We start from the raw sequence: 14,714 nt of genomic DNA, 5'->3' as shown, positions 1-14,714 counted from the left end.
TTCAACCAGTAGGGCTTCTTCATAGGAAGAGCCCTTGGGCCACAGGAACCTCATGAACATCATCTGTAGGATTCTAGAAGCAGGTGTCCAGGCCACTCATGTCTGCCACTGGGACAGAAGCTGGATTTGGTGGCACACACCTGTAATTCCAGCACTAGGGAGGTTGACGTGGTAGGTTCAGGAGTATAAGGTTAGCCTCAGCCACCTAAGGATTTCATGTCAGCCTGAGTTAGTTAGTCTCAAAAAAACAAACAAACAAACAAAAAAAAAAAGCAAAAGCCCCAAACCCAGTTATGGATGCTAATGTTAGGCTTTGTTTTTCTCTTCTTTATGCAGTGCCTACCATAGTCATAACTTATATGAAGTCCCCATGAACTTGAAGTAGAAATCCTCCTATCACTATGTCCAGTATTATATGTTAAGTTGAAGATTCAAAATACTTAGCATAATGCACATTTAGATAATGGTCATAAAAAGTGATTACAAAAAGTCGCATGGCAAATTTCATAACAGCCTGAGTAACAATTGTAACATTGAAATCATCTTAAGAATAGGTCCTCAATCTCTGCTTTTTAAATGTTTTTGTTTTTGTTTGATTTTTTGAGGTAAGGTCTCACTGTAGACCTAGTCCAGGCTGACCTGGAATTCACTATGTAGTCTTAGGGTGGCCTTGAACTCTCGATGATCCTCCTACCTCTGCCTCCTCAATGCTGGGATTCAAGGCATGCACCACCACACCCAGCTTAAAAGTTTTATTTATTTATTTAAGAGATTGGGAAGGGGGAGGGAAAGCGAGAGAGAATGTGTTTGTTAGTATTGCCATTGCAGGATCTTGTATTACACCAAGGAATTCCAGATGCATGTTTGACTCAGTGTATTTGGGTTATAGATACTGGGGAATTGAGCCCTAGGCTGGCAGGGTTTGCAATCAGGCACCTTTAACTGCCGAGCCATTTCCCCAGCCCACTTTCTTTTTTTTTTTTTTTTTGTTTAATTCTTGAAAGCATTTATTTACATAATTTAATAAGATAAACTTGCCAATACTAACTAAGCTTTCTAATAATCTAATACAGAAAAAAAAAATAGGTAGCTAATTGTGGGTAACACTTATAATCTCAACACTTGGAAAAATAAGGTAGGAGGACTGGTGCAATTTTGAGGCCCACTGGCCTACACAGTGAGTTCCAGGCCAGCTAACAAAACACACACACACACACACACACAAACACACACAGACACACACACACACACACAGGAGAAAATCGGTTCAAAATTTTTAGGTTCAAAACTCTAATTTTTCATTTGAATTTCTAAATGTGATAAGGTCTCTTTTTTGAAGTAATTACATTTATTTATTAATATTATTTTGTTTTTTGAGGTAGGGTCTCACTCTAGTCCAGGCTGACCTGGAATTCAGTATGTAGTCTCAGGGTAGCCTCAAATTCATCGTGATCCTCCTACCCCGGCCTCCTGAGTGTTGGGATTAAAGGCATGTGCCACCACGCCCAGCTTGGTCAGCTCTTCTTAAAGTCTCTTCTTGTCAGTAGAATACACTTGGTTAACATGTTTTTAATAACCGTGTGTTTTAAATTTTATATTATATACATATGTGTGTGTATGTGTATGTATATACATATATATGTGTGTATGTATGTGTATGTGTGTGTGTGTATATATATATATATATTTGTGTGTGTATGTATGTGTGTGTATATATATATATATATATGTATGTGTGTGTATATATATATATATATATATATATGTTAGAATTTTATAAATGTTCTGTTATTTTGTTATAAATAATAATTCTTATAGTGAAGTTGGCACTTGGAGCTTGTACTCTCAAGGTCCCCATCACGCAGTTCACTGTGTGAAATGGAGATGTGGCCTGCCCACAGTGACTCAGGGATAAGTGGCCCCTGCATGCTGAGTGCACACACTGCTGTGGAAGCCAGCTGAGTACAGACTCAGTGTACCCACCATCCACTGGCTGCTTGTGTACTAATTGGCCACTTTTGATCTACTTTATATTGAAGGTTTCTTCTATCAGTGCATTTTGTCTGTCTTTGTAGGATCTTCACAAACACGCACTTACAGCAGTTATGTTGCTGAAAACAGTCTGACTTTACACAGTGCTTCATATATGTTCGCATATCTTGGACAGCAGTCCTGTCAAGTTGTTACTTTATTGTGACTTTATTTTAAGTGGCTGCATTAAATTTAATTCAAATGCACTTACTATGGGTTGTAGAAAAACAGACCATAGTAAGTAGGCTTTAATTTTTTTTTCCATAGCAGTAAGAAGACAGTGATCATGCATAACACATAGTTTTCACCTTCCTTCAACACCAGTTGGTTCAGAGAAAAATCTTAGTTGGCTATTGACAACAGTCACACAAGAGACAAGAAGTGCCTGTAGGGAGTTACATGACTAAGTCCAAATAAGACTTGGCTGGCAGCAGTAAGTCATGGCTTGTGGGGTGATGCCGGCTGTAGGGAGAAGGGCTTTTGTTTTACAGGGTCTGTTCTTCTAGATTATAGCTGTCCTTTAGGCGGTCCAGTCTTTTTTTCTCCACCGTCTCAATTTAGGCTTGAGCCGAAGTGTATTTTTATTTTGCATATCATTGGAACCTTTGAGGAGATCTTTCCTGGTGGCCTGGTGATGTGAAAGGTCAGGAAGTAGTTCTAGGAATGAGTTTTTGTGTTGCCAGAAATGCTGCTGCATTGCTATTGAACTGACATTTCCAAAAATGTCGCTGAACACCCAGTGGGAACAAAGACACAAGCGTCCTCTCCGCAGCTGTGCTCTCCTCTCCTGGAGCTGCTTCCTTCCTCTTTCTCATGCAGTGGGAAACTGAGCCCCATTGTCAGATGGAAGGGAGTCAGTTTTATGGACTGGACTGCAATGCAGGTGGTCACTCACAGACATCAGGTGCCAGAGAAGTTTCCAGAAGTGCTTGCCCATGTCTTGCATAACATTTGATTGAACAACTAGAATGCTGATGAGGGACTATGCCCACTGATACAAAAGAAACAATTACACTTGCTTGTAAAATATCTGCTGCTTACTGCTACTCAGTTGTGGAGTGAATGGGGCATGCTCCTAAACTTCTGAACACCATAGAACACCATTTGTGAAGCTGTGTGTGATTGAAAAGACTTGGGAAAGAAGTTTGAGCTTTAGGTTTTGAATATAGATCTCACTTGAGAAAAGGAAGACACATGAGTAGCACCTAGATCCAAAGAGGATACAGAAAGTGGTGTTCCTGGAGAAGGAAGGCTGGGCAGTTAGTTTTTTTTTTTTATTTTTTTTTTGTTTATTTTTATTTATTTTTTGAAAGCGACAGAGAGAAGGAGGGAGAGAGAGAGAGAGAGAGAATGGGCGTGCCAGGGCTTCCAGCCACTGCAAACGAACTTCAGACGCATACGCCCCCTTGTGCATCTGGCTAACGTGGGTCCTGGGGAGTCGAGCCTCGAACTGGGTTCTTTAGGCTTCACAGGCAAGTGCTTAACCACTAAGCCATCTCTTCAGCCGGGGCAGTTAGTTTTAAGCACATAATTCACAGATTTAAGAGTACCATCAAGAGATGGCTGAGCAGTTATAGGCACTTGCTTGCAAAGCCTGCTGGTACAGGTTCTATTCCCAAATACCCATGTAAAGCCAGATGCATAAAGTGTCTGGGTTTTGTTTGCAATGGAAAGGGGCCCTGGTGCATCCATATCTTCTTCCCTCCCTTCCAACATCTCTCTCTCTCTCTCTCTCTCTCTCTGAAATAAATAAATGATATCTATTTATTTATTTACTTATTTATTTGACAGAGAAAGAGAGAGGGAGAGAATTAGCACACCATGGCCTCCAGCCACTGCAAACAAACTTCAGATGCATTTACCACCATGTGCATCTATCTGGCTTACATGGGTTCTGGGGAATCAAACACAAGTCCATAGGCTTTGCAGTCAAGTGCCTTAACTGCTAAGCCATCACTCTAGCATATATAGAGAGAGTGAGTGTTTTTTTTTTTTCTTTCTTTTTTTTAAGAAGAGCAACATACACTGAGAAAAGAAGAAATGTTTGGCATCAAGGTGTCTGTTTCAGCAGGGCAAGTGCAGAATATGAGAACAGTCTCTTCCTCTCCTCAACCTGTACCTTGTCTGTTCTTTTTGAGGCTTAACTATTCAAAACTTTGTTAAGCAATTTTCTCCAAACCTCTTTAAAATAATTATTTGTTTGCAAGCATAGGGTAGAGGGAAGATAGGCACAACAGGGTCTCTAGCCTCTGCAAATAAACTCCAGATTCATGCACCACTTGGTGCATCTAGCTTTACCTGGGCTCTGGGGAATTAAACCCAGGTCATTAGGCTTTGCAGGCAAGTTCCATAACTGCTGAGTCATCTTCCCATCCCTTTAAACATATTTATTTTAAATTTATTTGTAAACAGAAATGAGAGAGAGAAAACCGCTTTGCTTCTCATAGTAAGATTATACTTTCTCTATAAGGTAAAGAAAATCCTTTAAGGATATTGATTATGTGTTTTTTGTTTGTTTGTTTTTATTTTTATTTTCATTTTCATGGTAGAGTCTTGTTCTAATCCAGGCTGACCTAGAATTCACTATGTTGTCTCAGGCTGGCCTTGAACTCACAGTGATCTTCCTACCTCAGCCCCCTGAATGCTGGGAGAATTTTTTCCCTCCCTTCCTCTTCCCCCCCGACCTCCTTCCTTCCTTCCATTTATTTATTGTTATTTAGTTTTGTTTTGCACTTTTTTTGAGGCAGGGTCTCATTGTAGCCCAGGCTACTCAACTGCAACTTACTCTGTAGTTACAGCCCAGGCTGGCCTTGAACTCACAATGATGCTCTTACTTCTGCCTCTCAAATGCTTGGTTTAAAGGCATGCACCACCATGCTTAACTTCTTTTCACTTTTTTGAAACAAGTTCTTGCTGTATGCTTCAGGCTGGCCTTTAATCCCCAAGTCAGTTTCCAGAGTGTTTGGATTAATTACAGGCCTGTGCCACCGCATCTGGTTGCTTTTTTATCGCCCAACTCCACAGAAATGAAAGTACAAAGATGAGTACTTTAATGTACACATTACTGCACAGATGTCTCAGTGCTTTTGACTTGATGCAAAATTCAATGTCATTTAAAGCAGAAGCTTACTTATTCCTCCTATTCAATTCCATCCTACCAGCTTCCTGTAATCTTCCCATGTAGAAGCAGATCCTGTGGTATTCCTGTAGCCAAGCCTGAGGCATATGACATAGAGCTATGTTTTAAAGATCTCAAACTCTCAGGTGAAGGAAGCTAGGGAGCCATGTTCTGAGGAGCTGTAAGCACTGGGCTCCAATTCATGTGGTCCCGAGGTTGCCGGTTGAGAAACATTGAATGAAAGAAAGGAATAGCTCTTCTTTGGGCAATGACACTTGGACTCCTAAATGGAACAGTCCTACCTAGTGAGTACCATATCTGTCGCTGAAGAGGAGGGTGTGCCTAAGTATGCCCTGCTGCCTCACTGGTACCTCACATTTGCGTTTGTATGGATGAGTTCTAAGAGAGAAAGCCAAATTCAACTTTTTCTTCAGAAAAGTCCAGACTGTTTCCAGCACCCCACCCTAAACAAGCTATAACATCTTAGGTATAAGTAAAGGTCCACTATAAGAAGGATGTTCTGAGCTGGAGAGATGGCTTAGCAGTTAAGCACTTGCCTGTAAAGCCTAAGGACCCCGGTACAAGGCTCGATTCCCCAGGACCCACGTTAGCTATATGCACAAGGGGGGTGCACGTGTCTGGAGTTTGTTTGCAATGGCTGGAGGCCCTGGCACCCCCACTCTCTCTCTCTGCCTCTTTCTCTGTCTGTCTGTCCCTCTCAAATAAGCAAATTTAAAAAAAATTAAAAAGAAATATGTTCTGAGTATGGGATACAGATGGGAAGTGATGAGTGGGCAGGGAGTGAATTCACCCTCAGGCCAGAGTAGAAAGTAAATTAATTGAGCTCATGGTGAAGGTCAGTAACAAGAGAATGACCAGAATCTGACACCACTTATGTCAGTAACTTATTCTGCCTAGGAGGAAAATAATGGTTTTTTTTGTTTTTGTTTTTGTTTTTGTTTTTGTTTTTTTGAGGTAGGGTCTCACTCTGGTCCAGGCTGACCTGGAATTAACTATGTAGTTTCAGGGTGGCCTTGAAGTCCCAGCAATCCTCCTACTCTGCCTCCCAAGTGCTGGGATTAAAGGCATGCACCACCATGCCTAGCGGAAAATACATTTTTAAATGCTAGTAACCTCAGATAATTAAATAAGAAAATTCATTCAGATAAATTTAAAAAAGTTTAAAAATACCTTTTTATTTCCTGTTTTGCTTTGTATTTTCTTTTGTTTTGAGGCATGATTGCACTTCAGCCCAGGATTTTTCTGGAATTCATAGTAGTGATCCTTTATTTCAGCCTCCCAGGTGCTGGAACTAAGGAGTTTGGATTACAGGCACAATTAATGATATCTGTGTCATATAACCTGAACATAATTATAATAGCTGAAATTTACTTATTCCTAACATGTTATATATTGATACATTACAGGACTGGAGAGGTGGCTCAGCAGTTAAAGGTTGTTGCTTGCGAAGCCTGCTAGCCCAGGTTTAATTCCCCAATATACACTTAAAGCCAGATGTGCAAAGTGGCACATGTGTCTGTGTTGGGCTCCTTCCAGCACAGGTAGTGCCACCAGGCTTCCTGGTTCCTCCCAAGGGGTTGAGGGAGGATGATGAGCATCAGACCACCCAGAAACCTCTCCTGGCCACCAGAGAAAAACCACACTGAATCGGGAGTCCTTTCAAGAAGCAGGAACTCACTTTATTGTTACAGGCGGGTGTTTATATAATGTTGAGAAGAAGGCGGAGACTTTAGGGTGGGGTGAGCTGTAAGGGCCAATCGCATACCATGACCTTTGAAATGATTGGTTATAAGCGCCCAGGAGTGGGGCCTCTAACTTCCTGTGCGGAGGTGGCAGGCCAGAGGACATTTGGCCCCTGCTGAGTCATAGCTGGGCGAAGGCAGTTAAGCTCAGGAAGTTCCACTATGCTTCACATCGAGGCCTCTCAAGGCCCAACATGTCTGGAGTTCGTTTGCAGTGGCAAAAGGACCTGGTGTGCCCATTCTCTTTCTCCTCACAAATAAGTGTGTGTGTGTGTGTGTGTGTGTGTGTGTGTGTGTGTGTAATTGTTTAAAATGAGTAATGAAAGGGGAGTGTAAGAAGGAGGGATAGGAAAGAAGATATGTCTTTTTTTCTGGCTGACTAATAATGATTGTGTGAAAAGTGTGTATGTGAGTGGTTTTCAAAACTGGCTATTACCAAAAGGTGTAAAGAAAAAGACATTTTCCTCTATGTCATATCATAGACATACTAGATCAGTCTCTTGTTGGGGAGTCAGTTTGTGACCAAGCTGAGTCTCTTTAAGTCTAGCCTGTGCTCCAAAGGATGTGTGGCTGTTTCTGGTATATAGTACCCCCATCCTCCAGGGATGGGGAGTGTCTTTAAGAGCAGAAAACACACCCTTCTAACTACTCTGAAAAATTAAGGTTGGATGCATGGTTCAAACTCAGGAAATCTGTCAGAGCATTGTTTTTGGACTCTTGATGAGCTTGGGGAAAATGAAGACTCTCTTGATGCTGTGATGTGATTTTTTTTTTTCTCTTTTAATTGCTGTCTCACAGGATGGAAAGAAGAAGTTTGACAAGGAGAGTGAAAAATACTATTCTATTCTTGACAAGCATTTGAATTTGTCTGCAAAGAAAAAAGAGTCTCATTTACAAGAGGTAAGCTTTTCCTTTTGAATTATGGAAAAGGCATTTATATTAACTCAGGTAAAGTCAACTTTTTTTTTTAGCATAGAAGAATCTTAAAATCTGCTACTTTAAAAAATGACAATAGCAATAGCTAATTTTGTTAGGCTTACACAGGAGGCCTTTTACATAGTATGGCAATAAATATTACTGCTTCCAAGTGAGAAATGAGAAAGGTTGAAGCAGGCTTTTTCCTTCCTTCTTGTTGGGCTTTTTTTTTTTTTCAAGGTAGGATTTCATACTAGCCCAGGCTGACCTGGAATTCACTCTGTATTCTCAGAGTGGTCTTGAACTCACAGGGTCCTCCTACCTCTGCTTCTCGAGTGCTGGGATTAAAGGCATGGGCTGCCATGCCCAGATTTTGGGCATATTTTAAGGAGAAAGTATATATCAAGTTCATGTTTCAGCCTTTGACTTGAATTTAAAATATCTGTGCTACTGCATTGCAACATAGCTTCAGCATTAGGGGTAAAATATATACAACTATACATTTCAAAGCTATCAGTTATTTTATATCATATTTAAAAAGTCAACAGAACTAATGAACAATTTTAGTAACATGTACACACACTAACTGGTTGTTTCTTCTCATGGACTGAGCTATGCTGGATTTATTAGTGTAGTTACTATAGTTAGCAAAAGTCAAGTCTTTGATTAGGAGTTTTCAACAATGTAGTTCCTGTTTCAGTGATAAGACTTATTTAAAAAAATAGATTCTTCCTAAATAGAAAGGAAAAAAAAAATAGATTCTTGTCATTGTCGTCTTAGACACAATCAAACCATTAGATGGCAAGGCTCCACTCAATATCTCCTAGTGCTGAGTGAGAGGACAGTACCAAGGTAGCTCACCCACAGTTCATTGATGCTGCAGTGTTTCATAGGGTGTCTGGAGGTATTGAGGTAGCTCACCCACAGTTCATTGATGCTGCATAGAGTCTCCTAAGGAGTCTGGAGACTGGCCACAGCAGCCTCTTTTTTCTCCCCTCTCTGTGCTTCCAGCTACCAGGAGAGAAATCTTTCTTTCAGTTCCTTCTCCTCCGAAATCTTCTTCTCTTTCTGAACTGCTTTTCATATCCAACCTTGTCTTCTGCTTTTCTCACACCTTTTCTACCCAGACTTCTAAGTTTAGGCAGAGTGCATGCTTGTCAACTTAGTGTGTGAAGAGGTGATCATAGCGTCCGCACACGAACCACTGGAGTGTTGTCCTTTGCCCCAAGACACTCATGTTCTTATTGAGAACATACAGTTTCTTCCTTTAAGGGTGATTAATACTAGGAAGTATGTTTTACTTAATATTCATATGAGGGTTCATTTTAATCTATGCCTTCCATTATTAGTGCATACTGGAAAAAGTACAATTTATTATATAATTGTGTCCTTATGGAGAGCTTCTGTGACCAAAGTGAAATGCCATACCATCTGCCTTTACAGAAAACTAGATTCTCTTTTACACTTTTTGGATATATTGAATTTTATGATTATTTGGTACTACTTACTATAATTTAATATTTGGCTTCCATGTTTCAAATGTCTTAAAGGCCCATATTTCTCTTTACATGCTACATTAGAGAAAGAGGTTACGGTATGAATGTTGGATTCAGCTAAAGTGAGTCTCCTCTCCTTTTCGCCAGTCCAACATCATCTGTCATGTCAAAGTCTTATGTCCTATTGCCATTTTAAATGTTGATTGCCTCAAAATCAAGTGTGATTTTTAGTCCTAAAGAACTCCAGGTTCTTGCAAATAGACAAAGCCACCCTTAGGCAACACTGTTTAGCTCCTTTCAAGGAGATGATAAGTGGACCCTAGTTTTAATTTTTAATAATATTTTATTTATTTATTGAAAGAGAATGGGTGTGCCAGAGCCTCTGGCCACTGCAAACGAATTTGAGATGCATGCACCACTTTGTGCATCTGGCTTTACATGGGTATTGGGGAATCTAACCTGGGTTGTTAGTCTTTTCAGGCAAACATCTTAATTACTGAGCCATCTCTCTAGCCCAACCCTAGTTTTTATTTTTATTTTTTAATTTTTTGTTCATTTTTATTTATTTATTTGAGAGTGACAGAGAGAGAGAGTAAGAGGCAGAGAAAGAGAGAAGGGCACGCCAGGGCTTCCAGCCACTGCGAACAAACTCCACATGCGTGCGCCCCCTTGTGCATCTGGCTAACATGGGTCCTGGGGAATCCAGCCTCGAACCGGGGTTCTTAGGCTTCACAGGCAAGCGCTTAACCACTAAGCCATCTCTCCAGTCCCCAACCCTAGTTTTTAAATCCTCTAGAGGATCTGTTTCAATTTCCCCTGACAACTTAGCTTATTTAATACTTTCCTTGCTAGTGGCCCTTAGTCCCTTGGGCTAGAGTGTAATTGAGCACTTGTTTTGGTTCTGTATTTAGTTGGAGACTAGAAAAGATTATAACATTGTTTGTAATGTTTGCCCCACTCCCATTCTCTCACCTACACAAATATGTACCTATGTCTTCATCAGGAAATACAGTTTGTACCATAACTTAAATTGGGCAGCTCAGCAGAAATGTATTATGTATGCAAGGAACAATGTGGCTTGTGACTTTTTCTTCTGTGCCCCTTCAGGCCTTGGACCTCTTGCAGGGTGAGGGTGACACAAATGTATTAATTCTGTGATGTGACATTAAATATTATCTGATCCTTTCCAGAGCAGCTTTGGCCTTTCTGTCATTACTAGGCTTATTACCTTGTTCTCAAAAGACCCCTTTGTGCCTTCTCACCTGCAAGCTCCCTTCTTTTTCATTTGCCTCAGAAAATAAGTGGCCAGTACTACATGGAAGGTCAGCTTCCGTTGACAAAGTTCCAAAGCCAGCAACTAGACAGACCACTAGAGTATACAACTGAACGAATTAGAACCAAACTCAACAAGGTTACAGGGTTTTCAGTAGGTGAATAGATATAATATTTGGTATATAAATGGATAATTTATTTCTATGATAAAATAAAAGGAGATTAGAAAGAAAACATAGGGCTAGAGAGATGGCTTAGCGGTTAAGTGCTTGCCTATGAAGCCTAAGGACCCTGGTTCGAGGCTCGATTCCCCAGGACCCACGTTAGCCAGATGCACAAGGGGGCGCACGTGTCTGGAGTTCATTTGCAGTGGCTGGAGGCCCTGCCGTGCCCATTCTCTCTCTCTAACTGCCTCTTTCTCTCTCTGTCTGTCGCTCTCAAATAAATAAATAAAATTAAGCAAAAATTAAAAAAAGAAAGAAAACATAGATTCACATCGATGCATAAGAATATACATTACTTTAGAACATTAAACCAAATTAAATAGCAAAGTATTAGAAATGTAGACAACATATAACAAGGGGTTCCATATCTAATAAGCCTTTGTAAATTAGTAGAAAAATTGTTTTGAAGATTCCAAAAGGAATTTATCAAGGTGAAAATGTAAAGTATAAATGTAAAGTGCTTCAGTGTAACATGTATTTCATAATATAAGCTAATGCCATTTTTTAATAAAAAGCAGAATCTATTGTTAAAGGATGGGAAATATAAAAATATTTAATATTCTTGAGGTAAATTGGCATTTTATTTCAACAAACTAGAAATGGATCATATAGTTGATGTGATTTTGCCATGAGAAATTTGCATGCCGCCCCCCTCCCAGTGATTGCAGACAGGCTGACAAAGGGCTCAGCTCTTCTCTAAAGACATAAGGTTCCCAGAGATCAAGCATGTGAAATGATTGGGGTCACTGTGCAAATGTAGTGTGCTTGAGATGGAATGGGAAATGTTATTAAGAATTTTCTTTGAACCAGGCACGGTGGCACATGCCTGTAATCTCGGTACTCAGGAAGCAGAGGTAGGAGGATGCCTGTGAGTTTGAGGCTAGCCTAAGACTACATAGTTAATTCCAGGTCAGCCTGGGCTAGAGTAAGACCCTACTTCAAAAAATCATTTAAAAAAAAATCTTGGAAAATCACTGAGAGATCCACATTTGATTAAAGTAGTTATGTGTTTTATTTTATGTCAAAGAATTAAGAATGGGCCAGATTTTAGGTTCTATCTGTCACTAAATGCTTTTTAAATAGAATCCCTTTCCCACTTTTCAATAAAGCAAAACTTTTCATCTAGTTCCTATATCTCTATTGTTGGCCTTGAGGTTACATCACTAACATCTCTTTTTCTGCCCCATTGTCTGTAATGTCTTCTGGTCCTAACTCTGCTATGCCTGCCCAGTCTTTATGGCCCACAGTTCTCAGGACTTTGGATGACACTGGTACATGACCTCCTTTCCTACTCAGTCTCCTAGTTCTTGTCTCTTGAGTTACCTGTTAATGACACTACAGTTTCTTATGTCAGACTTATATTTGATTTTCCACTTGCTTTTCACCTGAATCTTGTACCCTATCTTTCACATGGAAGGTACACCGGACATTATTGCTATGACCAGAATAAGACATCCTACATTCATATGCACCATGGCCCACTACTTAAGCAGTATAATCTACTTCATCCTCATGTCTACCTCAAAACTTAATTTAGGTCTGGTCACCATCTTCCTCAAGTTTTTGCATTGTCTCTATGGGAAGCGCTCAAGGCCCACTCATTCTGAACTCTGCCCTGTCTTGTTGTGCATCATTCCAAATCAAGCATGCAGTCACAAACTTGTTGATACATCCAAATGTAAATTCTGCTTCCTGTTTCTTGTTTTGAGACAAGATCTTACTCTGTAACCTTGGCAGCCATGGTGTTCTCTAAGTAGCCCAGGCTGGCCTCAAACTCACAGCAATCCTCCTGCTTCAGTCACCTGAGTGCTGTGATTATACATGTGGTGCAGGCACCACACCATGCCCGGCTATAAACTCTGATTTCTTCACTCTATTCTCTCACTCTTTTTTTTTTTTAAATGGAGATGGAGTTTTAGAGTAATTAATGCCTATAAATAAACACAATATATACTATTTAAATTTAAAATAGAGCACACAGAGTGGTAGTATTTTTTTTATTTGTTTATGTATATGAGAGCAACAAACAGAGAAGAGAAAGGGGCAGATAGATAGACAGATAATGGGTGTGCCAGGGCATGCAGCCACTGCAAATGAACTCTAGATGCATGTGCCACCTTGTGCATCTGGCTTACAAAAGTCCTGGGGAATCAAGCTTTGAACCAGGGTCCTTAGGCTTCACAGGCAAGCGCTTAACCTCTAAGCCATCTTTCTAGCCCTCTCACTCACTCTTCACATTCATATTCACCTTCTCTAAATGCCTCCATTTTTCTCTGAATCCTCTGTAAACCTTTTCTTCTCTGGGGATACTTCTGTGAATACCACCAGAGGCTTCTTCACCCTGTTTCAAACCAAGAAAACTTATTGTAGTTAAGGAGGACTTTGGATATCTACAGAGCTATATAGCTTTCTTCTGAAATGAATGTGTTCTTCTCTTTATAATCCCCTTTGCCATGTAAACAACAGGGTGTACCTGCTGTTGTGGCAGAATTATCGCTAGTGCTCCCTGCTAGCTTTAAAATTCAATTTAAGTAGTAAAACATAGTGTTACTCCACTTATTTGGTATAAAAATATACAGCAGCCATTACTATGCAGTATCTAAGCAAGTCTCCCTTCCTTCCTTCCTTTTCTCTTTCCTTCCTTCCTTATCTCTTTCCTTCCTTCCTTCCTTCCTATTTTGAGAGAGGTTCTTACTCTTGTAGGTCAAATTGGCCTCACGCTGACAGCCATTCTCCTGCCTCAGCCTCCTGAGTGCTGAAATTTACAGGTGAGAGTTTTCATACCTAGCCTAAGTGTTACTCACAAAGTCAGCCTATTTTTTTTTTTAATTTTTTTTTGTTCATTTTTTATTTATTTATTTGAGAGCGACAGACATAGAGAGAAAGACAGATAGAGGGAGAGAGAGAGAGAATGGGCGCGCCAGGGCTTCCAGCCACTGCAAACGAACTCCAGACGCGTGCGCCCCCTTGTGCATCTGGCTAACGGGACCTGGGGAACCGAGCTTTGAACCAGGATCCTTAGGCTTCACAGGCAAGCGCTTAACCGCTAAGCCATCTCTCCAGCCCTTATGTTTTTTCTAAAGATTAAAAATGCCTTTCCTCAGTCTTGTACTGAGAAAGAATTAAACTGTCATATTCCCTAGGTACATGTCCTCTAAATGGTCTTTCATAGCACTTTGCTGTGCTGAATTTCAATTTTCTGGTGATAACTGAAAACAGCCATAACTAGCAATTGGCAAAAATCATTCTCTTCTATATCCTTTCTTTACTATACCCCACATTGGGGGTGGGGTGAAATGGTAATGTGCATTGCCCATCAGTTTCTGAAGAAATGACTTCATATTCTTTTGTCAGGAGTCCTCAAGGCTACTGCCAGGAGTGACGATTTGCTAGGAGAGCTCACTGGCACAACATACAGTCATTCTCATGGCTGCAAGTCACCTAATGATAAGAAGAGAGAGAAATTGGTTGAGGGAAAGGACTCCTGGAGCAAAGTCTTGAGGACCCAACTGCAGCCTTTCATAAGATTTTGCTCAGTGGATACTTGATTCCCTCAGCATGGGTTATGGCTGCACACATGAAATATGTTCTTAGCAAGACACAACTCAGACACAAGAAGCTAAATTGCAGGGTTTGTGTGCAAGGATCATCACAAAGTTTCCTGTGCCAGCCACCTGTTTATATTTTAGACTCCTAGAAGGAAGGTGGTATTTGACATCAACCCTATTGTTTGTTTAGACACATACCAGTTAGGGATGGGAACCTTTCAGAAAATTCCCATCATAGAAATTGGCCCTTATAAAGTAGTCCTTCCAAAAATACTGCCAGGCTTCCCAGACTTCTCTTCTATATAGCCTGCTAAGAGGTAGCCAAATGAATCCCCACAGCTTCTAGT

The 14,714-nt window shown here is 40.4% G+C and overlaps 1 protein-coding gene across 2 annotated transcripts in view; it reads left to right on the top strand.

The window, feature by feature from the left end:
• Positions 1–14,714, top strand: part of Arhgap42 (Rho GTPase activating protein 42) — a 297,464-nt gene that overhangs the window by 207,782 nt on the left and 74,968 nt on the right. For both annotated transcript variants that reach the window (XM_004661915.2, XM_045145457.1), the window contains exon 5: positions 7,711–7,812. In XM_004661915.2, coding sequence (XP_004661972.1) covers positions 7,711–7,812 — 102 coding nt within the window. The remainder of the gene's footprint in view (positions 1–7,710; positions 7,813–14,714) is intronic.

This window comes from Jaculus jaculus, chromosome 3, assembly GCF_020740685.1.
Source record: "Jaculus jaculus isolate mJacJac1 chromosome 3, mJacJac1.mat.Y.cur, whole genome shotgun sequence".
Classification (NCBI taxonomy): domain Eukaryota; kingdom Metazoa; phylum Chordata; class Mammalia; order Rodentia; family Dipodidae; genus Jaculus; species Jaculus jaculus.
Note: the sequence above shows the minus strand (reverse complement) of the source record. Positions and strands in the feature narration are given on the sequence as shown.